The sequence below is a fragment of the Pipistrellus hanaki genome (genome assembly GCF_964339955.1).
Source record: "Pipistrellus hanaki genome assembly, chromosome: 2".
In the NCBI taxonomy this organism is placed as follows: Eukaryota; Metazoa; Chordata; class Mammalia; order Chiroptera; family Vespertilionidae; genus Pipistrellus; species Pipistrellus hanaki.
In genome coordinates, this window is record NC_140504.1 from 199,835,802 (window position 1) to 199,860,653 (window position 24,852).

The 24,852-nt window shown below is 64.9% G+C and overlaps 2 protein-coding genes and 1 long non-coding RNA gene across 3 annotated transcripts; 1 reads left to right on the forward strand and 2 right to left on the reverse strand.

Annotated features, from left to right (window-relative positions):
* Positions 1 to 65: 65 nt before the first annotated feature.
* Positions 66 to 11,191, reverse strand: SCNN1D (sodium channel epithelial 1 subunit delta; the record flags this gene model as incomplete). Its single annotated transcript, XM_084871336.1, is given in 14 exon segments — positions 66 to 919; positions 922 to 1,192; positions 1,720 to 1,795; positions 1,909 to 1,991; positions 2,157 to 2,214; positions 2,318 to 2,396; positions 2,562 to 2,679; positions 2,856 to 2,954; positions 3,055 to 3,218; positions 3,748 to 3,836; positions 4,001 to 4,191; positions 4,466 to 4,715; positions 6,402 to 6,760; positions 11,168 to 11,191. Coding segments are annotated over 14 exon segments (1,902 nt in total). The 3' UTR covers positions 66 to 878.
* Positions 11,192 to 11,342: 151 nt separating this feature from the next.
* On the forward strand, positions 11,343 to 23,761 carry UBE2J2 (ubiquitin conjugating enzyme E2 J2). The gene is made up of 7 exons (XM_084874283.1): positions 11,343 to 11,524; positions 15,441 to 15,571; positions 18,547 to 18,587; positions 21,693 to 21,795; positions 21,868 to 22,006; positions 22,525 to 22,605; positions 23,142 to 23,761. The coding sequence occupies exons 2-7, from the start codon at positions 15,441 to 15,443 to the stop codon at positions 23,424 to 23,426; spliced, it is 780 nt and encodes a 259-aa protein (XP_084730409.1). The 5' UTR covers positions 11,343 to 11,524; the 3' UTR covers positions 23,427 to 23,761.
* LOC311617680 lies at positions 18,035 to 18,492 on the reverse strand. The gene is made up of 2 exons (XR_014794150.1): positions 18,435 to 18,492; positions 18,035 to 18,393 (listed from the first exon to the last, which is right to left on the reverse strand). It is a non-coding gene; the product is annotated as an uncharacterized lncRNA (long non-coding RNA).
* Positions 23,762 to 24,852: the final 1,091 nt, after the last annotated feature.

Sequence of the window (24,852 nt, forward strand, 5' to 3'; positions counted from 1 at the left end):
GCCCTGCCTTCATGGAGGGTGGCTGTGTAGGGTGGGACCGGATGGGGGCGGGGGGGAGGGGAGGGCTTCTCTGGTGAAAACTGACTCCTGACATCACAGCTCCTATTCCCGGGCTCTGCTCTTCTCTGGCCCGGACAGGGGCCCCTGGTAGGTTAGGGTGGATGCCAGCTGGAAAGGATGGTCTGGGCCTGGCTATGTCCCCTGGACAAGCCCCAGTCCTAGACGGTGGCCCCGTTCTCCGTCTTCCTGTCCCCGCCCAGCCCACAAAGTGTCTGCGGCCCCACGCGTGTGGAGGTGCAGTCCGAGGTGCCAGCTCACCACGGAGGCGACAGGAGGCCCTCCCGGGTTGGAGCACCAGGTGGAATTGCCAGTTTTATTACAGCCCAGCCTCACTAACGGCCTTGGCCTGGCCCTGCCCTCCCTCCCACCTGCCCCAAGCTGAGGTGTGGGCAGACATGTTGACACAGGCAAACATATAATGCAGACACAGACACATTCCTATGTGGGGGCACCCCACATGTACATTTATATGAAGGCACACACGTGTGCATACATACATGCATGCATGGGTGTGCACACCCATGCACAAGAAGCTCAGTCCTGCCTGGAACATGGGAATCAGTGGTGGGGACACTCCTCTCCCTATGCCCTGGGCTCCTTGAGAACCATGAGGCCTCCTTGGGGCAAGTGGCTGCACCAGTGAGAGGGCCTGATGCGCTGGGCGCCCTCGTACCTGCCTGCCAGCCAGGCCTGGGCCCTAGGCCTTGCGTGGCCGCCAGGGGGCCCCCTGTGGAACTGGACAGGCCCCTCTGGGAAGCCAGGAGGGCCCACTGAGCCAAGGCCCCCAGCATCAGACCGAGCTCCAGCTGGTTCAGGGGTTAGGAGTCTTGGGGGACCCACACTTGACCTAACTCTTCACTGAGACTCCTGCCAGCGCCCCGGGAGGCACCGCGGGCTGGGGCCCTGGGCACCTGGCTTCATGCCCGTGGTCCCTGGGCACCGGGCTGGGCTCCGGCTTGGTGTGGGCCGCCTGCGGCTGGGACCCCTGCACTCGCCGGAGCCGGTGGCAGCCCAGCAGCAGGGCCAGGGCGGCGTCGTCGATCAGCAGCTCCAGCAGCTCCAGGACGGAGAGGACGGAGGAGCCGAACCACAGGCTCCAGAGGCTGCCCATGGCCGACAGCAGCTGCGGCACCTGCGGCATCGGGACCGAGAGCTGCACAGCTGTCTCCGCGCGCTCCTGGGGGCCACGTGCCTCCGCCCGCTCCTGGGGGCCACATGCCTCCGCCCGCTCCTGGGGGCCACGTGCCTCCGCCCGCTCCTGGGGGCCACGTGCCTCCGCCCGCTCCTGTGGGGCCACGTGCCTCCGCCCGCTCCTGGGGGCCACGTGCCTCCGCCCGCTCCTGGGGGGCCAGCTGCCTCTGCCCGCTCCTGGGGGGCCACGTGCCTCCGCCCGCTCCTGGGGGGCCACGTGCCTCCGCCCGCTCCTGTGGGCCAGGTGCCTCCACCCGCTCCTGGGGGGCCACGTGCCTCCGCCCGCTCCTGGGGGGCCACGTGCCTCCGCCCGCTCCTGTGGGCCAGGTGCCTCCACCCGCTCCTGGGGGCCAGCTGCCTCCGCCAGCTCCTGGGGGCCAGCTGCCTCCGCCGGCTCCTGGGGGCCAGGGGCTCGGCGCCCCATGCCGGCCGGCTGCTGCCCGCCCCAGCCCTCGGGCCGCCGCTCACCGAGTAGACGGGCGTCTCGTCGGCCGTGCGGTAGTTGAGCTCCTGGTAGAAGATGTTCACCTTGGCCACGTTGCTCCTGGGGGGGCAGAGATGGAGGGGTGGGCCCTGGGCCTCGGGCTCACTGAGGGTGAGGCTGGCAGGAGGAGGGGCCAGGACATGACCTCCGGAGGTGGAGGCCAGTGCACCCACCTGGGTCTCGGGCTCCAGCCGGGGCTCCGGCTCTGGCCAGGGCGTGGGGGGCTACGCTTGCCCAGCACGGCCAGGATCCAGTCCTGCACACAGAGGGCTCCCTGTGGCCGCTGCGCCTCCAGCCTCCGAGGCACGGCAGGCGGGTGGGAGGGCAGGGACCGCAGGGGCGGAGCCCTGTCCACGGGCCCCTGTGGGATCAGTGAGGCCTGCCTGCTTGGCCAGCCCTCACCCCACCCCCGGGGGCTCACCCCTGACTTGGAGGAAGGCCACCTGGCGCTCCCAGCTGACAGCTTGTAGGAAGATTCTCTAGGAGAGACAGACCCGGCATGTCATACCCCCTCTGCGGTGCCCGGGGCCGTGACCCCTGACCCCAGCACCGTGACCCCTGACCCCAGCGGTTCCCACTCACCTGCAGGGCCTGGGGCATCGGGAGAAGCAGGGAAGCCGGTGGGTCTCCAGTTTTCTGTAGAGGCGGTAGAAGCAGTGGCCTGGGTGGGCGGGGTCACAGGGGAACCCGTTAGGGGAGACCCTGGGAGGCTCAGAGGTGTGCATCCCGCAGGTGAGCGGGGCGGGGCCGCGGAGCAGTGGGCGGGGCGGTGGGCTGTGGGCGGAGCTATGGGTGATGGGCGGAGCTGTGGGCGGGGCGGGCTCACCCCAGGCCGGGTGCCGCGCGGAGCTGCAGTACTCGGCCCCCGCCGGCAGGGGGAAGAAGTAGTAGCCGCAGGAGCAGGTGTTCACCATCAGTTGCTGGAAGCAGGAGACCAGGCAGGCCTGGGGGGACAGCAAGGCAAACGGGGCTGGGGTCCCAGGGGGCGGGGTGGGAGAGGGGGAGCAGCCATCCCTCCCGTAGGACCTGCCTGCTGCCGGCCCGGTTCCCCTCCCTCTTCCCGGCGCCTCCCTCCCTGAGCCCTTTCCCGTCCCCCTCGCCCCCGCCCGAGCCCAGGCACCTGCATGGTGTAGTTGGCCTCGTACAGCAGCGGGACGTCCACGCCCTCCCCGCTGACCGTGCAGCGGCCGTAGGGGCTCCCGAGCCGGTGCACCTCGTCCTGCGGGGAGGGGGCTCAGTTCCACCTGCACCCGGCCCTCGGCGCCAGGCGGGGCAGGGCCTCCCGGGCCCTCTCTGCCCCCTCCCCCGGGGCACCGCACCTCTCTGATGCCGATGGTGGTCTCCGTCCCGGGCCGGACGCTGAAGCCCCGGTGCTCCAGGAAGGGCGTGTGGTCCCGCCTGTGGACCATGACCTTGATGCCGGCCTCGGTGGACAGCAGCGGGAGGGCGTCCTGCTGCTCAGCCCTGAGGACCAGGCTGATCCCTGCGGGAGGGAGGCGGGCGGGCGGGGGGGGGGGGGGTGAGGCCAGGCCGGGAGCACCCTGCCACACACACACACCCACACACAGATACCCACACACCCACACCCACACACACCCACACACAGACACACACACACCCACACCACACACCCACACACACATACCCACACACACATACACACATACACACACACACACCCACACACACACACCCCCACACACACCCCCAAACACCCACCCCCACACACACACACACACCCCCCCACACACACACATCCCACACACACACACACATACCCACACACACACGCCCCCACGCACACACACACACACACACACACACATACCCACACACACACAGACACACACACACACACACACACACACATACCCACACACCCACACACACACACCCACACACACACACACCCACACACACACACACACCCACACACACACACACCCCACACGCACACACACGCACACTCCCCCCCCGCACTCACACCCCCGCACGGCCCGGCTGGCACTCACCGTGGGTGATGCCGGGGCGCTGCACGGTCCAGGTGCCGTTGAAGGTGTAGCAGCTGCCGTAGGTGGGGTGGTGGAAGGTCCGGAAGTGCCTGGAACCGGGCACACTCCGCTGGCACACGCCTCCCCCACCCGCCGTGTGCGGCCCGAGGGGCCGGCCTGCCGTATCTCCCTCGGGAGCTGTTTGCCGCGGGCGGGCCCGGGTGGCACCCACGCCCGCCGGTGGGGCCGGGGGAGGCCCCGCCCGCCCGCTCACCGGGCCTGGCAGTCCTGGCCGTCGTAGCGGCAGGAGAAGACGAAGTGGCCGCCGTGGCCCTGGTGGCCGTCCTCGGGGCGCGGGGGCAGCAGCGCCAGGATGTCCACGTAGTGGAAGCGGTACCAGGCGCGCACGGCCGTCACGCCGGACGAGTAGGCGCGGTAGAAGCAGTCACCGCCGGTGCTGTTACACTGGGGGGCGGGGGGCCGGCTCATCACCCCCGGGCCCCCTGTATCACCCCCAGGCCCCCTACATCACCTCCAGACCCCCCCCATCACCCCCGCCGGTGCTGTTACACTGGGGGGCGGGGGGCCGGCTCATCACCCCCAGGCCCCCCGTATCACCTCCAGACCCCCCCATCACCCCCGCCGGTGCTGTTACACTGGGGGGCGGGGGGCGGGGGCCGGCTCAGAGGGACCCTCCCGGCCCGGGGCCCCGCCCTGTGCCCGCCGCAGGGACACTCACCAGCCTGAAGCCCACTCTGCTCGGGCCGCCCGGGCCACCCAGCCGCTGCAGGCGGACTCTGCGGTCCAGCTGGAAGGCGGGCTCGGGGCCCGGGGCCTCCGCGGAGGGGACGCCCCCACTCCGGCTGAGGTTGAACCCGTAGAGGGCGTAGAGGTTCTCCTGGGCAAACTCATCCAGGGCCTGCAGGTGTCCGCGCACCAGGCTGGGCCTGGGAGAGGGGCGCGCCGGGTCAGTCACCCCCAGGCCCCCTCGTCACCCCCAGGCCCCCTCGTCACCCTCAGGCCCCCACATCACCCCAGGCCCCCCACACCACCCCCAGGCCCCCACGTCACCCCCAGTTCCCCACGTCACCCCCCAGGCCCCACACCACCCCCAGGCCCCACATCACCCCCAGGCCCCCCACATCACCTCCAGGCCCCCACGTCACCCCCAGGCCTCTCGCATCACCCCCAGTTCCCCACGTCACCCCCCAGGCCCCACACCACCCCCAGGCCCCACATCACCCCGAGACCCCCCCGCATCACCCCCAGGCCCCCCACGTCACCCCCAGCTCCCCCACGTCACCTCCAGGCCCCCACATCACCCCCAGGCCCCCACATCACCCCCAGGCCCCTCACATCACCCCCAGGCCCCCACATCACCCCCAGACCCCCCCATCACCCCCAGGCCCCCACATCACCCCCAGGCCCCCCACATCACCCCCAGGCCCCCCGCATCACCCCCAGTTCCCCACATCACCCCCAGGCCCCCACGTCACCCCCAGGCCCCCACATCACCCCCAGACCCCCCACATCACCCCCAGGACCCCCACATCACCCCCAGGCCCCCACGTCACCCCCAGGCCCCCACATCACCCCCAGGCCCCCCACATCACCCCCAGGCCCACACATCACCCCCAGGCCCCCCACGTCACCCCCAGGCCCCCACATCACCCCCAGGCCCCCCACGTCACCCCCAGGCCCCCACATCACCCCCAGGCCCCCACGTCACCTCCAGGCCCCCACATCACCCCCAGGCCCCCACATCACCCCCAGGCCCCCCACGTCACCCCCAGGCCCCCCACATCGGACCACACCACGCTGCACCTGTTTCTCCCTTCTCTTTAAGACCCACCCCCACCCCCGGCATGTCTCAGAGGGCCTGGCTGTGCACAGGGTGTGGGAGGTGGAGTCATCAGTAACCCAGGCGCTCACCCGGCCAGTGTGGCTCAGTAGTTGAGCATCAACCCAGGAACCAAGCGGTCCCAGGTTCGATTCCCTGTCAGGGCACATGCCCCAGTGATGGGCTGAATCCCCAGTACGGGGCAGGCACGAGGCAGCCGATCGACGACTCTCTCTCATCATTGATGTTTTTCTCTCTCTCTCCCACTCCCTTCCTCTCTGAAATCAATAAAAATATATTAAGCTCTAGCCAGTGCGGCTCAGTGGACTGCAGACCAAAGGGTCCCAGGTTTGATTCCGGTCAAGAGTACATGCCTAAGTTGCAGGCTCCTCCCCAGCCCAAGCCCTGGTCAGGGAGCGTGCAGGAGGCAAGCAGTCGATGTGTTTCTCACATATCACTATTTCTCTCTGTCTCTCCCTCTCTCTTCCACTTCCTCTAAAATAGGGGTGTCGAACTCAATCAGAGAAGGGGCCAAAATCTAAAATCCAGCCTAAATCGCGGGCCGAATGGTTTACTGAACAGTCATAAACTGACAATGTCATAAACTGACAGCGGAGTGCAGTGATGACAGCGCGGTGCGAGCCACATTGCAAGGCCTGGCGGGCTGGATTTGGCCCGCGGGCCTTGTGTTTGACACATGTGCTCTAAAACATCCTCGGGTAAGGATTACCAAAAAATATAAAATAGTAGTCACCGAGGCACACCTCGGGCAACGCAGGCACCCCCGCCCGGCCCCCGGCCCCTGGCCCCGCCCCCCACGCACCCCGTGCCTCACCGGCGCGGGTTCATGTCGCACAGAGTGACGGACGGGAAGAGCTTCCCCTCGGAGTGCACGGACACGGTCATGATGACGGGGTAGCGCCAGTACTGCTCGAACAGGAGCCCGAACTGCCAGTACAGCGCGCCCAGCGCCCCCAGGAACAGCAGCGCCCAGGTCGCCGTCTTGAGGCGGTTGTGGCCGGAGCAGACGAGGCGGATGGCGCCGTGCACCGTGGCGTTGGCGCAGAAGAAGGTGAACAGCTCCCGGAAGGAGCCGGGCAGCTCCACCAGCGGCTCCACGGGGGGCGGGGCCGGGGCCGGGGGGCTCTTGCAGGTCCCGGGCCCCTCGCCGGCTGCCCGGGCCACTGCGCCAGCCTGCGTCCAAGAAACGGGCCTCAGCGGGGCCTGACCCGGTCGGACCCCCGGCCAGGCCTCTCCGCCTCGGCGGGCCGGGGCCTCTGCCTGCCTGCCTGCCTTCCCCCAGGTGGGGCAGGGCCTGGGGCAGGAGGAGGCCAGCTGACCCGCTCAGAGGAGAGACTGTCTTGTTCGTGGCCAGGAGCCCAGTGATGGGGGGACCTGGGCCAGGTGGACTTCCATTCTCTGTCCCTGGGAGCTCCGAGGAGTATCCTCGCCCCCAGAGGACACCTGAGGCTCGACAGAGGGCACCTGAGGCTTGTCCCTGCTGGGGCTGACCCGCAGCCATGCCCACAAGGCCCAGCACGGCCCCACCCGCCTCCCCAGGCGTGCCTTATCAGGCAGAGCCGAGCTGGGCGGTGGGGGCAGGGAGAGCAGGGCCCGGGGGTCTGCCTGCCTCCCCCCTGGTGGGCAGGGCCTGGGGCGGGCGGAGGCCAGGTGGCCTGCTCAGAGGACCCCAACATTGGGGGCCCCTGGGGAGGCTTGACTCCGGCCTCGATGGCTCCCCCACTCCCCACATCCGTGTTTGACTAGGCTGACGGAGCCAGGCTGGGCCAAGGGTCAGGCCTGAGTCCACTCGGGTTGTGGGCCGAGGGCGGGCCGCGGTCCACCCAGCTAGGCCTTTGGCGTCAGGGAAAGCAGGCGGGGGCCGGCCAGGGGTCGGGACCTGAGGCCCCAGGAAGTCGGCTGTGGCCTGCCCGGCCCCCGGTCCTGCCCCGGAGGCTCGTGTCCCACTCACCCCAGCGCAGACTCAGGGCCTGAGCGGGCCGGACCTGCCGCCCTGCACACGCTGAGTCACGCGTGGGCCTCCAGCGGGCTTCCCGCACTGTCCCCATCGGGGTCTGAGTCACCGGCCTCTGGGGACTGGGTACAGGTGTCCCGGGGCTGGGCCCTCCCACCCACCAGCTGGGGCGCCTGGGGAGGGGGCCCAGCCCAGGGAAGCGGCTGCTGGGGCTCCGCCAGCACACGGCTGCCAGGTATGCAGAGCAGGCTGCTCCCGTGTACGCTGAGAACATGCGTGTCCCAGCAAGCCGGCCGGCTTCGCGGGAACTCTGGTACCCGGTGGGGTGGGTGGGCTCCCCGTCCTGTGGCCTTCTGTGCTGGGCCCCTACTTGCCTTGCCACCGGGAGCACGTGCCACCCCGGGGTGCTGCTGGTGGGCGCCCCATGGTGCCATGCCCACCTGTGTCCCCTCCCCGTGGCCATGCTGACCCTCAGCCGCGGGTGCAGGTGAGTGAGGGGACTCTGGCAGGTGCTTCTGGCTCCAGTGCCCATGTCTCCCTCCTCCAGGCCTGCAGCCCAGCTCGCTCCCACCCCCACCGCCCCACGGGGGCTCCCGGGCAGAGGGGAGCTCTGGGGTTGGCCTTGAGGGCCGTTCAGAGCCCCCAGGGCGTCCTGAGACGGAGCCCCGGGCACGTTCCGAGACTCCTCAGATACAGCAGAAGCAGGGGGCTCCCCGGTCATACGTGCACACGGATGTGTACAAACACACACGCTCCGCACACACACCAAGCCCACAGTCAGTGGGGGCTCCGTGGCTCTCCTGCCTCACTGTGTGTGTGTGTGTGTATGTGTGTGTGTGTGTGTGCGCGCGCGCGCATGCATGTGGGTTCAGGGGCACACGTGGGACACCCCCCCCACGTCAGGCTGAGGAGACCCCAGGACACGCTGCCCGACGGCCCCACATCCGGTACCTGTGCAGGTGCCTCCATTCTCCCGGTGCGGTGGCTAGGCTGCGGCAGCTCCCGCCGGTGACGGAGGGATGTGGCCCGGCACTGGCTGGGCTGCCTCCTATTTATAACAGGCTGCACGGGCGAGGTGCTGGGGAGGGGCCAGCTCTCCGGGCAGCCCTGCCTGCTCTGGACACGGAAGGGGAAGGCTCTGGGGGCTGGAGGGGGTCCCTCCCCTTGGTGCGTGCCCGGGCGCCTGACCCCCTCTGGGAATGAGGGGGTTCAGGCTTCTGGAGGGAGGGAGACGAGAGGCCTGTGATGGAGTGGGACCCCCTTGGATGCCAGTTCTGCGCCCCCCTGAGCAGAGCTCTCGGCCCTTAAGGTCAGGTCTCCCTGAGGCCAGACACCTGCTCTTCCTGCTCCTGCGGACCCTGTGTGCCCCGGCCCCGCAACCCCTGCTTTCTCCTCCTGTCAGGCCTGCCCAGCTCACTCCACCGGCTCTGAGCACAGGCGTTTGTGGCCAACGTGTCCCCCAGGGCCAGCCACCCAGCCGCTGGGACGGGCACTAATTCCGGGACCACCCTGGGGCCTGGGTGTGGAGATGGCACTCGGAGTCCCAAGGCGCCCGGCGCAGCCTCCCCGTCCGACCCTGAGGCCACCACTGACCACACCACCCACTGCGGTGCCACCCTGATGCTAAGGCCATGCCCTATACCCTGAGCCTGCACACCACGTGCACTGACCTGCCCTGTTACCCACGAAGGGGACCTGCCATGTCATGGCCACACAAATGCTACCACACAGACCACACACACCACACGCTAACAGCACACACCACATTCATGGCCCAAATGGCGTCATCTCTGAGGCTGACATCCTCGGCCCACGTGTGGACGCGTGAGGCCAGATGGGGTCCAAACCCCCACCCCCAGGTGGACCCACCGTCTGTGCTCCCCCTGGGGGACCCTCGACCAGAGCTGCAGCCTGGGCCCCGGGGTGAGGGGTCCGTGCAGGCCCGACTGCTCCCTCCTCCCCAGGGCAGGCCCTGGGTCCCTGGCACCCTACCCCCCAGTCAGTGCCGAGGTCTGCCAGGCCGGGCCAGGCCGGGGCCTCGCTCTGGGGAGCGGGGAGGTCACCGGTCTCGTGGCTCGGAAGGAGGTGGGTGCTCCCGGTGACGTCCAGGAGAGGGAAGACGTGCCGGGGGCAGGGCTGGCCCTGGCCTCACAGGGTGTGGGTGCGAATCACGGCGATGTCACTGCGACCTTTCCGGAATTACTCAGCCTCTGCAGCCGTTTCCGCTCCCCGTGGAGGCGCCTCTCCCTGTGCGGGCTTCGAGGGGAACCCCCAGCCTCTTAGAAGGAAAGAGGTGCAGGGGGAGGAAGGGAGCTGGTTCCCACGCTGGCTCCCTCGGCTGGTTTGCCCGGCTGAGGGATGACGAACAGGCAGGGCTCTGCCCACCAGGGCTCAGGCCGGCCCTGCAGCAGCCGCTCGGGTCCCGTCTCAGGTGCCCTGGATGTGCCAGAGCCAGGCGAGCTGCCCGCCGCCCTCTGCCCTGGGTCAGGGCTGGACCCGTCGGTGCTTGGTGTCCACCTGAGAGCCAGGTGGCCCAGCACAGCGGCGGCCCCTCTGGATCTGTCCCTGCCGACGACTACCTTCTGCCTCACAGTCGACAGGCAGCATCTTCCCCTGGCACAACCCGTGGGGGACCCCCCACCCCCCACATGGTCTTCTCCAGGGCTGCCCCTTGAGGGGGTGCGGGGGGCAGTGTGCTGACCTATCTAGCTACCCAGCCCCCACCTTGTCCAGACACCAACCTTCCCGCTGCCCCATGTCTGCCACCCTCCTGCCCCTCTGAACGTCCCCCATGGTGGGAGGGTTCCTCCTCTCAACCCAGGCACAGGGGTGGCCAGGCTCTGCCCCCCCCCGGGGCCAGGGAGGGGCCGTGGGAGCCGGAGCGGGCCTCCCCGCCTGTCCACTGGTGCATAATGACCCCATTCATGGGCTGGGTGGAAGACTCGCCCGGAAACAGTGGAAGAATTTTTATGAGAACAGCTCTCCCCAGGGGCAGGGGCCGGGCAGACGTGCCCACAGCGGGTCCCACCTGGCACAGGTTCCGGCAGAGGCCGCCGTGGGCCACCCAGGACTGGACGCTCAGGGGCCATGGGCCGGTTGGGTCACTGATGGGCCAGGGCCCTCCTCTGTTAAGTGCGTAGAATAATTGGGCCCCCAGCCAACTGGGAGGAGCCTTTATTATTATTATTATTATTTTACATTTTAATATGTTTTTATTGATGGTTAGAGAGAGGGGAAGGGAAAAGGATAGACATCAGCTAGAAACATCACGGATGCGCCGCCTCCTGCACCGCCCCTTCGGGGGATGGAGTGCGCAATCCGGGCATGTGCCCTGAGCTGGAATCGAACCGTGACCTCTGGGTTCCTGGGCCGACGCTCACCATTGAACCACACCAGCCGGGCTGGGAGGATCCTTTGAAAGGCGGCGGGGCCCAGTGGCTCAGGGGTCACCCTTTATCCGGGCCTGTCTGTCTCGGATTCTCCTGAGCCGGAATTCTGGGGAGTAGAGTGTCCGGAGCTGGGGAGGGGGTCAGGGACCCCCGTGATCCATGTCCCCGACGCTTCCCGCAGGAGGGGGCCATGGCGGCGCGAGGCCCGGGAGGGCGATGGCCACCGGATCATCACACCTGCCGCCGGGGGTCCGGGTACATCCTGGCGGAGCTGCCGCCAGTGCGCACGCGCCGAGGCCCCGCCTAGCTGGGCGGGGAGGGAGCAGCGAGATGCGGGCAACGGCCTCCCGGCTGCCTAGAGCGGCCGCCGAGCGAGCCGCGCACCGGAACCGGAAGCGAGGGTGACCTCGCCCCCGGACGGCCATCTTGGAAGCTGAGGCGGCGGCGGTGGCGGCGGCGGCGCTGCGGCGGGGCGGTGGGCTCGGTCCCGGGCGGTGCGGCTCTCCGGCGCGGGACCCACTCTCCGCTCCTGCTCCGGCCTCGACCTCGGCGAGCCTGAGCGCGGCGGCGGCCCACGCGCGGCGGCGGGGAGAGGTGAGCGCGCCGCCGGCCTGCGGCGGGGCCTCGGTCGCGCGTCCGATCCGCGGGAGCCGGCCCGCGGGGGGCCAGGGGCGCGGGTCTCGGGGCCCCTGGGTGCCCACCCCGCCCGACCCGCCGCTCGCGGGGCTCCGCCCGGAGGCCGGCGCGGAACCCGAGGTCGGTTGCGGCGGGCGCCCGGGGCTGCCGGCCGGGTGGTCCTGCGGCAAACTCGGCACTCGGTTGGCCGGCCGCACGGTGGGTCTCTTCCGGAAAGGCCCGTCAGTGCCGCGCGGGCACCTCCCGGCGGGCCGGCCGGGCGCTCGGTGTGGATGTGTCCGGTCCGTTGGGGCGGCCGCGGGGGTGCCGTTCCGCCGCCGCTCCTCCCTGACAGTTAGAACCGCCTCGGCCTCCTCAGCCCCGGAGGGAGTGTCCGGGGTCCCGCCCGCCCTGGCGGGTCAGGAGGGCCATGCAGGCGGGACAGCGGGAGCCGGGGTCGGAGGACTCTCCATCCCGGCAGCCGGAGCGGGACTCGGTCCCGGACGGACAAGTTCCTGGCGATATCCGGTCCACTCTCCTCTTCGAATGACCTGCCTCCTCCCAGACTCTGGCCACGTGTAAACTTCTAAGTTTTTTTCCCTATGAAAACGCCCCTTAGCCGGTCCTAATTCAGAGCCGGTTCCCAGCCATTCATTGCGGGGCCCTGGCAGCAAACAGCCAGAGCAGGTGAGGCCGCGGCCCCGCTGGCCTGGAGCTAACAGGTGCCCACGAACAGCCCCGGTGATGGAAGGCGGGGCCCTCCGGCGCCAGAGAGGGGACCCGGGGGTCTCGCCGAACGGGGAGGTCCCGTGTGCAGGTCCCAGGCCGGTGGGATCCCGGTGCCCAGAACTGCATGCAGTTCACAGCCTGCACGTCCCGGCAGCGCCGACCCCTCCTGGCCGCTCCGCGCTCAGGCAGGTACCCGGGTGGTGGCGGAGCCGCCTCCGTGAGCCCGGGCTCCCGGCCAGCCTGTGAAGCAATCCTGGTGGAGATCGGAGAGACTTCTCTCAAAGTCCTGGGCGTGCACGTCACGTGCCTGCCCGGCTGTTGGGCAAGGTCTCATGCCACGCTGTCACCTGAGCTGCGAGTCCGCAGGGCGGGAGGGATGCCCGAGAGAAGAGGGACAGGGTGAACAGACGCTGGACAGTCTGTCCCCATGGGAGGCTGAAGGGACTCGTGTCCTGTGAGGTGGGTGCCTGCCTTCAGCAGTGGGTGTACTCTTGAAAAACCCATGCTGGCTTCCTCTCTCTTTTTTTATTTTATTTATTTGTTTTTAAGAGAGAGGACCAGTCAGCATTGACCTAAGAACCAGGAGGTCACGGTCTGATTCCCGGTCAAGGCACAAGCCTGGTTTGCGGGCTAGCTCCCTAGTTTGATAGGAGGCAGACCATCAATGATTCTCATCATCGATGTTTCTATTTCTCCCCCCCCTCCTTTTTTAAAAATACATCTTTATTGATTTCAGGTATTTCCTTCACTGTAGCACCCGAGTGCTCGGTCTGGGGGGCTTGGTGTGCGAGAGCCTGAGACATGTCCTGTGTGAGGGGCAGTTGGGAGAAATGTCTCCCGGAAACCCCGGAGGTCCTGAGAGCACTGCTCTGGGTGCGAACGGAGCCCTTTCCTTTGTACCAGCTGAGCCGCTGGATCGTAAATGTGATCCGAAAGCTCACGGCTTTGGAAGCAACAGAGAGAGGAGTCGGTGCCTGACAGGCATGGCCAGTCTTACGTGTGTGGCTGCCCGTTGGCCAGCACTAAGTGTCCAGCGTGGCCACCTCGCTGATGCAGACACAGCTGCCCCTGAGCCAGCACGCTGCTCTGCGGGGCCGAGTGTGACCTCAGGGCAAACGGAGTGTGACCTCAGGGCAGATGTTGAGAGGAAGCAGGACCCGACCTGGGGTGACCCTGCTTGTGGGTGACCCTGCTTGTGGGTGGCCCTGCTTGTTGCCAGGTGTTGGCACCTCCGGCCAGGAGCCTGGGAGCAGTGCTGTGTGGGGCAGTGCCGCCTCCCAGGTTGGTCGGTGGCTGCGCCTGGCGCACGGCTGTCGGCTGGGCCCGGTGGGCACCTGTGTTGTATGGAGCTGGGCTGAGGGAGGTCAGTGGAGGGGAGAGGCATTGAAGCAGGAAGTCAGGGAGGCTTTTGAGGGTCTCAGCTTTAGAGCTACACTGGGAAGGGCCGGGGTGAGTGTCTGCCAGTAGACCGGGCCCCCAGAAGCCGGTGCTCCTCAGGAGAAGGGGTTTGGACCTGAGGCAGTTCAGCGGCCTTGGGAGTTGGGAACTAACTGGTAGGCTGCCTGGTGGTGCTTTGTAGAGGGGCTGGTGGGCGGGGGAGGGATGGCGGGCGGGGGAGGGTTGGCGTGGCGTTGATCTGCTTGGCTGGGGGGGAGGGAGTTGTCAAGGGCTGTGGTGAGAACTGGTGACCAAGTTAGCCTGACTTGGTGTCCAGGAAGGACTGGAACGGGGAGAGACGAGAAGCCTGGAGGCCAGGCTGAGTTGGTGGGAATGGGGGAGGGAGGGAAGCAGGGTCCTGAGGATGAGAGACCTCAGAGCTAGTAGCAGGAAGGGTGATGGTGCACGCCAGAGGACCCCGGGGAGGGAGGGGGGGGGGCGGCTGTCCTGCCGGAGACCGGTCTGCAGGCCCTGGGTGCGGAGTGAGCACACCCAGTTGGGTGTGGTCTGTGGGGCTGGTGCTCTGGGGAGGGTTCGAGCTCTGATGAGGTGATGCGGAAGCTGAGGGAGGAGGGAGGGAAGGAACAAGCCCATGGCTGACCCCAGGGAATACATGTGCGGAGGCTGGAGGCCGAGAAGGGCAGGCATGGTGGGGGTGGGTGACCTCAGGTTTGTAGGGACAGGGAGGTCAGGGTGGAGAGAGCCCGGCCACTGCTGTCCGGTGCTGTGGCGAGATGAGCTGGAACACCGAGTGGCAGAGGGTGGAGTGGGGGTGAGCGGGAGGGTAGGCCCCTCCTCCGTTGCCCACATCCAACCTGCCGCCCCGTGGCGGGTGCGCCCTCCTTCCTATCCGCACACCCTGCGTGTCCTGCTGTCGGCCACGCCATGGGCCAGCGGCTCTCATACTTCCTTTTCAGCAGTGTGACTTTTTGCCTTCCCACTTACGTTATGAGAAACTCGGTAGAGGAAGCAGTCGGGTTGGCTCTGTTCTGTGCCTGTGAGAGTGAGGCACCCTGTCTCCCCATCTCGCCCGCCTCTGGAGCATAGCTGAGGTGTCTCAGGGCTCCCTGACTCGGCCATGCCTCTTCTCTCCAATGACTGCTTTACTCCTGGTCCAGTCTTTGGCACTGCCCTGCCTGCCCTGTCTCTCCCACGTCATCCTGTCTGTCCCATGCTTCCTGTCCGTCCTGATGCACCTGACACTTCGGTCTGAGACCCTCCGGAGCACGGCTTGGGGCCTGGCCTGGCCTCCCTGGCAGCCTTGTTCCCACCATTCTCTGCTCCTGACGCAGTGACCCAGTGCTGTCCTGGGCACAGTGCTCCTTAGGCCTCTGCCTGAAAGTTTCCTTCCCGCTCTGCCCAGCACATGCATCTGAGTCTGTCAAGGGTCCCTGCCTCTCCAGAACCAGAGTGACAGCGGTGCCGTGCTGAGGGAGTGAGGGGTTACAGGGGCTGGTGGGTGCGTCCTGAGTGCTGTGGTCCTGGAGCACAGCTGAGCCACGTGTGCAGCGGCCCAGGTCCTGTCCAGGCTTCAGACACTCCCACCACGGCTGCTTGGGATTAGACGAGGTGGGACGGGAGACTGTGGCCTACGGTGTGGGTGGGAGTCGGGACAGCCTCGGCCTCGGAGTGGGGCCGAGGGAATGCTCTGAGTGATGGCTGCTGGGCTGGGCAGTGGCCCCGGGCGCTGTGTCTGGGCCCAGGTGAAGACACGTGCTTCTTTCAACAGATGAGCAGCAACAGCAATAGGAGAGCGCCAACCACAGCCACCCAGCGCCTGAGACAGGACTACCTTCGGATTAAGAAAGACCCGGTGCCTTACATCTGTGCCGAGCCCCTCCCTTCCAATATCCTGGAGTGGTAAGGCCCTGCGGGTCAGTCCCCACACACACACACACACACACACACACACACACACACCACGCTCCCCCAGGTTCCCGCGGCTGGGTGGTGGGCTGGGGCTCCCGTCACGGAGCTCGGGAACGGGCTCCTGCACCCCTCGTCGGTGCTGGCAGACGTCAGGAGGCCCGCAGACTCTTTCCGCGCGGCAGCTGGGACACAGGGCAGGTGATGGTGCACGCAGGGTTAGAAAGGTCCTCCTGGGAGAGGACTCGCCGGAACCCACGGCGGCTCGGGGGTAGCTCAGCTCCAGAGGAGGAGTCCTCTGAGTGTCTCCCTGCCCTGGGCTCTGGAGGAGGAGTTCCTCTGCGTGTCTCCCTGCCCTGGGCCCGGAGGAGGAGTTCCTCTGAGTGTCTCCCTGCCCTGGGCCCGGAGGAGGGGTCCTCTGAGTGGGAGGAGCTGCCTGGCCCTGGGGAGGGGACCGAGGGGCCGGCTGCCCTGGCCTCAGGGCCGGTGGCTCTGTGCCTGCACACGCTTCCTCGGGTCCTTCCTGTGTGACATGGGTTAGGAGGCGGCACGCCTCTGGGACAGGCTGTCCTTACCAGGGTGGCTGGGATGTTGAGAAACGAGGTGTAGCGCTAAATACTAAGAAGCATTTTCTCTTTGTTTGAAGAGTATTTTACATTTTAGTCTTAAAAAGGAGCTAAAAATTAAAAAACAAATCTAGAGGAAAGAGATTTAACTAAGTTGAAAACAAGTGTTTTCCAACTGGGCGGTTTGTAAATTTTTTTTTTTTTTAACCTATCTATTGATTTCAGATAGAAAGGGGGAGGGAGAAAGAGGTAGAAACATCAGTGATGAGAGAGAATCATTGATTGGCTGCCTCCTGCCCGCCCTCTACTGGGGATCGAGCCCACTACTTGGGATGTTCCCTTTACCGGAGTCAAACCCTGGACCCTTCAGTCCACAAGCTGACATTCTATCCACTGAGACACACCAGCTAGGACCCAAGTGGGCAGTTTGGCTCAGTGGTTGGACTCTTGCCTGTGGACTGAAGGGTTGTGGGTTCGGTTCCTGGTCAAGGGCATTACCTTGGTTGCAGGTTCGATCCTGGCCCAGGTGGGAGGCAACCAGTCGATATGTCTCTCTTGGGTCCATGTTTCTCTCTTTCTCCCCTCCTCCCTCCCTTTCACTCTGAAAATCAATGGGAAAAATATCCTCGGTGAGGATTAAAGAAAAAAAAGTATTTTCCAGATGGGACAAGTGTTCAGGGAATCTGGGTACACCTCCTTGGCTTACAGATGAGGGGGATCTGGCAGGTGTGGTGAGGTTCTCAGGGTGACACGGGCCTCACTGTGAGTGGGGTGGCAGTGTCCCCACAGGGCTCTCCCTGACCCCAGATAATGATGAAAAACAAGTGTGGCCCGAGGACAGTCAACAGATCCAGGGACCCCTTCCCACATGGAGTCAGAGTCCCCAGATTCAATCATTTGTTAAGAAGACCCATTGTTACGGTTTATTGCAGTGAAAATGCACAACAAAATCAGCAAAGGAAAGAGGCACGGGCAGAGTCCACAGGAGACCAGGCACAGCCGCCTGCCCCGGGGACTCATGGGCACTCTCCACCCAGGAGCCCGTTAACCCAGTGCCCGGGGTTTCCGACAGGGGGTCTCAGGCACCTCTGCCTGGCCCCCCAGAGTCCCGGGCTGTAGCCTCCTCCCAGCTGACCCAGCCCCAGGCGTGGGAGGACACCAGGGGCTGGTCCCTCGGCACACAGCAGGCAGCACTTCTGGATGAGGCCTGTCCGTCCTCTGAGCTCCATGCTGCCCGGGCTCTCACTGCACTTGCTTCTCTCCTCTCCCTGTGCTTAGCCTGGCCAGGAACTGGAGCAGCGAAAAATTAAGGCCACATTCCTGAACGTGTCATGTGTTTAGCTTTAAGGGCTGTTCCTGGTCTGCTGACGTAGGATCACAGCATGTGCGTGTGTGCATGTGTGTGTGTCTGTGTGACAGAGAGACAGAGAGAGAGACATATCAGGCAGGAGATGGCAGGTGTTGATCGGTGTATTAACGGTGTGTGTGTCGTGGTTGGAGGCAGGTCTCTCTGCTCTGGCATTTCTGCTGATCTTACCTCCGCTTTCTCCTTTGTGCTTTTCTGCTGTCTGAATGTCTAAGTGCAAACCCTCTGGCGTGAGCCGAAGCCTCCTCGAGGGTGTGGGGAGTGGACGTGTGCACAGCCCGGGCTCCAGGTGCAGACGGTGGGACGGCAGGACTGTCCCCATGGCTTCTGCTTGAGGCAGCTCCTCCGTGGTGGAGTCTGGTTCTTGTGGGACATGGACCCTGGGCACAGAGCCGGCTCCTGCACCGGCTGTCCCGTCTTGCCTTCTGCGGGGGGTGTGGCCTCTGAGAAACACAGAACTTCAGTGGTGCTCACGAAGGCTGTGAGATTAAGGTTTTTTTGTGTGTTTTTTTAAAGAAGCGTTGATGGGCTGTTGCTTCTTTTTTATTTTATTGATTTTTTACAGAGGGGAAGGGAGAGGGATAGAGATCTAGAAACATCTATGAGAGAGAAACATTGACCAGCTGCCTCTTGCACACCCCCTACTGGGGATGTGCCCACAACCAAGGTACATGCCCCTGACCGGAATCGAACCCGGGACCTTTCAGTCTGCAGACCGACGCTCTATCCACTGAGCCAAACCGGTTTCGGCCAAAATTAAGTTTTTAAGTGTCCTTTGATATTAATGGTTAGAGAGGATTAACCTCATATTGTGTTGAGGAGGCAGAGAGCTTTGTGGAAATGGAGAATGGTGGGTGAGGACCACTGCTCCAGAGCTCGAGGGCCTCGCAGGCCTCGTGGGTTGGCCCCTGACCTTCGGTGTCACCGACGGGTTGCTGTGGGTGTCTGGCTTGGTGGCCCTGAAACCCTGGCCTTGGAGTGACTCAGATTGGGGGGAGTTGGGCACCCCAAAGCCAGCTAATTTTCTCTCTCCCCAGGCACTATGTGGTCCGAGGCCCTGAGACGACTCCTTACGAAGGTAAGTCGAGCCGTTGCTCGGAGCGAGAGCAAGAGCAGTGCTGTTTGCGCAGCTCTGCCTGCCGAGTCCTTCTCTTGTAAAGGGCCCTCTTTCCACGCTGGACTCTGGGAGTTTGCTCCGAGTGTGGTCTTGTGCATGTCTCAGGGACCGTGTCCCAGGGGCCGTCTGTGCGCCCCTGGGTGGTGCCCAGGCTCCAGGGTCAGCGGGGTCGGGGTCAGGGCCAGGGGAACAGTCCTGCTTGGTCCCCTTGTACTTTCTGAAGGGGTCTTGTTGAGGGGAAGATGGGTGTATCAGCTGCTCTTTCTAGGCCAGTCCTGGGCTCAGTGGTGGGCCCTGTCTGGACAGGGTGCTGAGGCGCAGGGAGGCCATGGGAGCTGCCCGGTCAGCAGGGCCTGCCTATCTCCTGGCTTCTGCTGATGCCATCAGGGTGCCGGTGTCACTTACAGTGCAAACCTCGCAGCTATCAGCAGGGCCTGGTGCACTAGCCGGGGTGTAGATGTTGCCGTGGCCAGGCAGTCCCGGCACAGCCGTGCCCAGTGGGCAGCGCTTCGCTGCCAGCCATTAGGTCCTGGCTAGAGCGCTGTGTGGGTTTGTGGGTTTCACTGGGAAGAGTTGTGCTGTGGAGAAGGTTTGAGCGTGCTGGCATCAGAGGCGTGGGCAGTGAGTGGGAGGGAGGGTTTGCCCAGGAACCACATCCAGAAGCAGAGCTGTGGGGTGGGTGTGTCACTGGGTTCCCTGGGGGACGTCCCAGTGCCCAGCAGTGGTGTGGGCTCTCGGATGGCCTGCCGGGTGGGGCTCCTAGAACTCTGGAAAGATGGGCTTCAGAACAGGGCCAGGCCGGGAAGGTGATTAAACCCGGGTATGTTTTTATGGAGCTTGACTCTACGAGCTACCAGTCCCCTCTCAGCTCGGCTCTGCTCAGGGCTGCCCTCCGCTGACTGCTCTCAGTAGGGTCTTCATGGGACCAGCCAAGCTGCTGCCTCTGTCCGTCTGTCCGGGAGGGACAGCTGTCGGGGCTCTGAGTCGGGCCTTTGTGGCCCCTGAGGGGTGACTGTCCTCCCCTTGCTCCTCCCTGGCTCCTGGGCATCCTGACTGTGCTCCCCGTCTCCCATGCTCCTCTCCTATGTCCACGCCATCCCTGTCTCGGACCCCACTGTCCTGCTCTCTCGGCACAGCCAGCCCCTGCAGTCAGCACCTGTGCCTGTTGCCCAGCCTGCCACAGAGTCTCTGGGCTGGTCCTCAGACCCATCCTCCCATCAAACCCAGACACACAGAAGCTTACTCTAAAGGTTTTGTTCTGAAACTTACATGGAGGGCAAAGGACCCCGAGTGTTGATAGCTCACGATTTAAAAAGAATAAAGTGGGAGGACTTCCTTTGCTGATGACTTGTGTCTGCAGGGAGAGGCGGGGACAGGACTGGGTGGGGCTGCAGGAGTCGGCGTTGTGATGGCTTACGGACTGTTGACCAAGTTGCAAAGGGAGTTGCGAAGGGAGTCGAAGCTGCCCCCTCAGGTTTCCCTCCTGACGTGGCTTGGTTGCGCTGACACTGGAATGCAAGGTGCAAGCTGCTGGCACAGGGGTCCACCTCCTGGCACCTTCCTGCCTAGGAGGACCCCTTGAGGCTCCCCTCAGCCCAGGCTCTCGCAGAGTTCCCTCCGTGGTGTGGAGTGTGTGTGTGTGTGTGTGTGTGTGTGTAGGCTCAGGGTTTACCATGCGTGTCTCCGGCGGGCTGTCCTCTCCCTGCACAGCTGGAGCTGCCCAAGCCCTGGCATCTGAGGACAGTGGGTGTGGCCAGCTCTCAGTGGGTGGGGGTGGGGGGTTCAGGGCACTGGAACTGGGCTGCTCTGGTCTCGGGTGGGTAGTGGAGGAGGAGCGCTGGGCCGGTGTGTGCTGAGAGGTCAGTTTTCTTGGCAGGTTCCTCGCAGCGAGTGGGCGGCCCCCTCACATCCTCCACTGCGCTCCAGGCCGCTGTCCTCGCTGCTCAGGTCGCTTCCTGGGGGGCAGGGCTGTGTGTCGGGCTTTCCTAGGGATTGTGAGTGAGTGCTGCCTCCTGGGTGGGCGTGTCTGCCGGTGGAGCTGGCCCCACAGATGGCTCTCGGGAGGGAAGCGCAGTCGTGAGGTGGCTGGGGCACTGCAGCCAGACAGGGGCAGGGCCCTTGGCCGTCGGGGATGGCATGTGCCAGGCCTTGAGGCGGGCCATGCCTAGGTGTGAGGACAGGGCAGCGTTCCTCAAGCCACTGTGAACGTGCACATGCACACGTCCCTGGAGCGCGGTTGAGCCTCGGAGATGGGCGGTGGAGGCGGTGAGGCCAGCCAAGTGCCAGCTCTGGACCAGCTGGCAGAGTGGGTGTGATGGGGGCGGGGGACCCAGATTTTAGTCAACAGCCGAGAGGATGGGTTGCTGTTTGAGGAGAGGAGCAGGAGTCCGTCTGGGACCTTTCTGGGGTTTGGAGAGGGTCCAGGGTCCAGGCAGAGGTGCCAGTCGGAGGGAGAGCCACACGGTCTCCCCATGTCATGTGAGTCAGGTGAGGCCCCAGGAGTGCGGGTCTGGGGAGCGTGCCAGAGAGCTGGGCGCTGAACCTTGGGCATGGAGAGGTGCGGGGGGGGGGGGGGGGGGGGCGGGGTTCGAGGAGGCGGGGTCAGGCATGATCTTATTCCATGGGAGGTCTGGTGACCTCAAGGTCAGGTCGAGGGGGGCCATGATGGAATGTGAGCTGGAGTGATGGCACTCCGGACATGCTTCCAGGGACAAGATGGGGGCAGGTGGCAGGACCTGGACGGTGTGGGGGTCAGAGTTTGTTTTCTGTTGTTGTTATGGTGGGAGGGAGGGCGGCCTGGCTGCTGCAGGGTGCAGTTTGGTGGAGGAGGAGCCGGTGGGTGTGGAGGGACCTGGAGAGGTGATCGCAGCAGACATGCTGTGGGTGGGTGCGGGGGCGAGGAGCATGAAGGAGCCGAGATGGTCAGCATGTGGGCACCATGGGGGTCTGTGAGCAGGTGGGCGGGTGGGTGGACGCAGGTGGACCTGTGAGTGGGTGGGTAGGTGGGTGCAGGCAGAGATGAGGAGGTGCTCTGTAGACATGACGGATCTTTCTGTTTCGATGCAGGTGGCTATTACCATGGAAAACTAATTTTTCCCAGAGAATTCCCCTTTAAACCTCCTAGTATTTATATGATAACCCCCAATGGAAGATTTAAGTGCAATACGAGGTAAGGCTCTGCCCTGCTGTGCGGCGATACGCGGCCGTGGCGAGCGCTCTGTTGAAGGCCCCTGTTTTGCAGGCTTTGTCTTTCCATCACGGACTTCCACCCAGACACCTGGAACCCGGCCTGGTCTGTCTCCACCATCCTGACCGGGCTCCTGAGCTTCATGGTGGAGAAGGGCCCCACCCTGGGCAGCATAGAGACGTCGGACTTCACGGTGAGGGTGATGGCCGGGGGGCACGCGCCAGGGGCCGGGGGGGCGGCTCCTGCCCGTGTCCCTGCTCCCCAAGCTCCATGGACCCCAGCCCTGGAGTCCCCTGTTCTTGGCCAAGCTTCCTGCAGACCCTGAGGGGTCACATGCGGTCATAGTGCCTACTCCTCTTGTTGACTGTTTTCTTGTTTTGTTTTTTAAATATATTTTTATTGATTTCGGAGAGGGGGAGGGAGAGAGAAACATCAGTGGTGTGAGAGGACCATTCATTGGCTGCCTGCTGCACACCCCACACTGGGGATGGAGTCCGCAACTCGGGCCTGTGCCCTTGCCTGGGCTGTGGCCTGGCCTTTATTCCTCTCTCGTTTGGGTAAGGCTTCGGACGTACGCTAGCTTACTGTGGAGAACAGCCTGTCAGTGTGTCCCACAGCGGAGGGCGGCAGCGTGACACAGTCACCTGCTTTGGGAACTGGGAAGGACTGGCGTACACCTTGGGCTGAGGTTTCCCTTCTCTTTCTTCCTAGAAAAGACAGCTGGCGGCACAGAGTTTACTGTTTAATTTAAAGGACAAAGTCTTCTGTGAGTTGTTTCCTGAAGTCGTGGAGGTGAGAGTGCTGGGAGGTCAGCTTTGCTTCCCGGGTCGGGGTTCAGTTGTCTCCAGAAGAACCATGTGCTCCTGCTCTGGCTGCAGGCGAGCACCCCAGGAAGCTCCCCGCGTGTTCCAGGCAGCAGGCCTGCCTCGCAGGCGCCGGGACCGCAGGGGCGGAGCCGGGAACGGCCGGGAGCACGGCCTGGGTGTGGAGCTGGCCAGCTCAGCACCAGCGTGGGGTGCGGGGTCTTGGGCCAGGAGTGGGAGCCCTGCGTGAGGGCTGGGAATGCTCCCTGGTCCCAGTGGCTGGGAGCAGAAGGCTGGTGCACTTGGTCAGGCCGCAGTGACCATGCCATTCAGGCCTGCTCAGGCCTATGCTGCCAGGGTGGAGCAGGTGGTGATTGTCAGGGCACTGGCCCCCGTGTCTGTGACTCGGTAGGTGCCAGGGAGAAACCCACCAACGATGTCACCGTCTCGGTCTCCCTGGGGGCCGAGAGTCCTGCTCCTACAGGAGCTGGTTTGTTCAGACCCTATGTCTCCTGCTTCTCCCAGGAGATTAAACAGAAGCAAAAAGCACAGGACGAGCTCAGCAGCAGACCCCCGGCGCTGCCCCTACCAGACGTGGTTCCCGACGGGGACACGCACCACGGCCAGCACGGGCTGCAGCTCCTCAACGGGCACGCACCAGGGGCCGGGCCCCACCTTGCGGGCTTCCAGCAGGCCAACCGGCACCACGGACTCCTGGGCGGCGCCCTGGCGAACTTGTTTGTTATCGTTGGGTTTGCAGCCTTTGCCTACACGGTCAAGTACGTGCTGAGAAGCATAGCACAGGAGTGAGCTGCACGCCGGACGCAGAGTGGCCGAGAGCGAGGGACGGCCCAGCCTGACCTGGCTGGCTGGACGTGCCATCCACACGGGGCGGACCGCCCGGCGCCTGGGGTTAGCTTTTTAAACACCATTAAGAGGAAACAAAACCCAGAGTGGGGGCTTGGACTGGAGCGTAGACACAGTCCCGCCCACGCGCCCTGGTCTCGCTGTGGAGCTCGGGCTGCGGAGGGGCCTCGCGCTGTGGTTCTGTACCTCATCTCCTGCATTGTCTTTGGGACATGTTTTAGTAAACCTGTTTTTCATTTTATAGATTTGATCACTTAAAATATAAACCTTGATGCCTACGATTGCTCTGCGTGCCTTCTTCGTCCTGGGCTCTGTCACCGGGTGGGGCCGGCCCCAGGTGCCCAGAGACAGCCTGCGTCCGGAGGCCGCTGTGCTCACTGTGACCACAAGGGGTCGCCTTGTACTTGAGGAAGCGGCTGGGAACCCAGGGCGGCGCTGCCTTCCTGTGGCCTCGGCCGCCTCCTGGCTCCTGGTGCCCAGAGCCCTTGCTCTGAGCTCCTCGGGTCCGGGTGGCCCAGGAGCCCCTCCTCTGCTGTGGAGGCCGAGGCCCCAGCATCTCCACAGGGGCCCCCCGACAGGCGGGCTCTGCACTTGGGGGCTCCCTCACACTTGGTCCCAACCTTGGGCTGACCCAAAGCTGGCTCTCCGCCCCTTCCCAGCGGATCCACCTGGTGCTGGCCCTTCCGGAAGGCCCCTCGGGCGCGGCATCAGGAAGGAAGGGCAGAGCTGACGCCCCGAACCTCCTCCGTCTGCATCTGCCGACTGGTTCCCGGGCCCTCGGGACGCTGACCCGCTCCAGAGCCACGGAGACGCTGTCTCACCTCTGACTGTGTGTTTGATCCATTTATTTTAAATTCCTTGTAAATGACCCTGTATGTGTTGAACCCACTCTGTGAACAGCTCTTCCATGATGTCTTTGCTCCTAAATGTTTCCTGTTTATGTCTGTGGGTGGAAGTGCACCTGCTGGCCCGGGGCGAGCTGTGGGCATGGCCCGGGGTCCGCAGCAGAGGCCACCTCCTGACAGTGGGCACCTGCCGGACCCGCCCTCCACCCACAGCCGCTGCAGGGTGAGTCGGGGTCAGTGTCTGTTCCACACACTCGGGAGTCCAGAGGCTCATGGGAGGCGGAGTGCCCAGCAGACGGCACTCCTTCCTGTGAGCCCACCCTCGGAGGGGGCGGCCCTATGCCCCCGTCAGCAGTCAGCGTGTCTGACCCTCAGTGTCAGGCCCTGGGTCTGGTGTCAGTCCCTGCTGAGGGCAGTGGCCTGTTCTCAGACTCCTCTCTGTCCCCGCCCATCGGCAGAGGCAAAGCTCATCGCACAGCCGTCCTGTGCCGCCGGCTCGGCTCCTCGAGGGAGCAAAGCCGGAA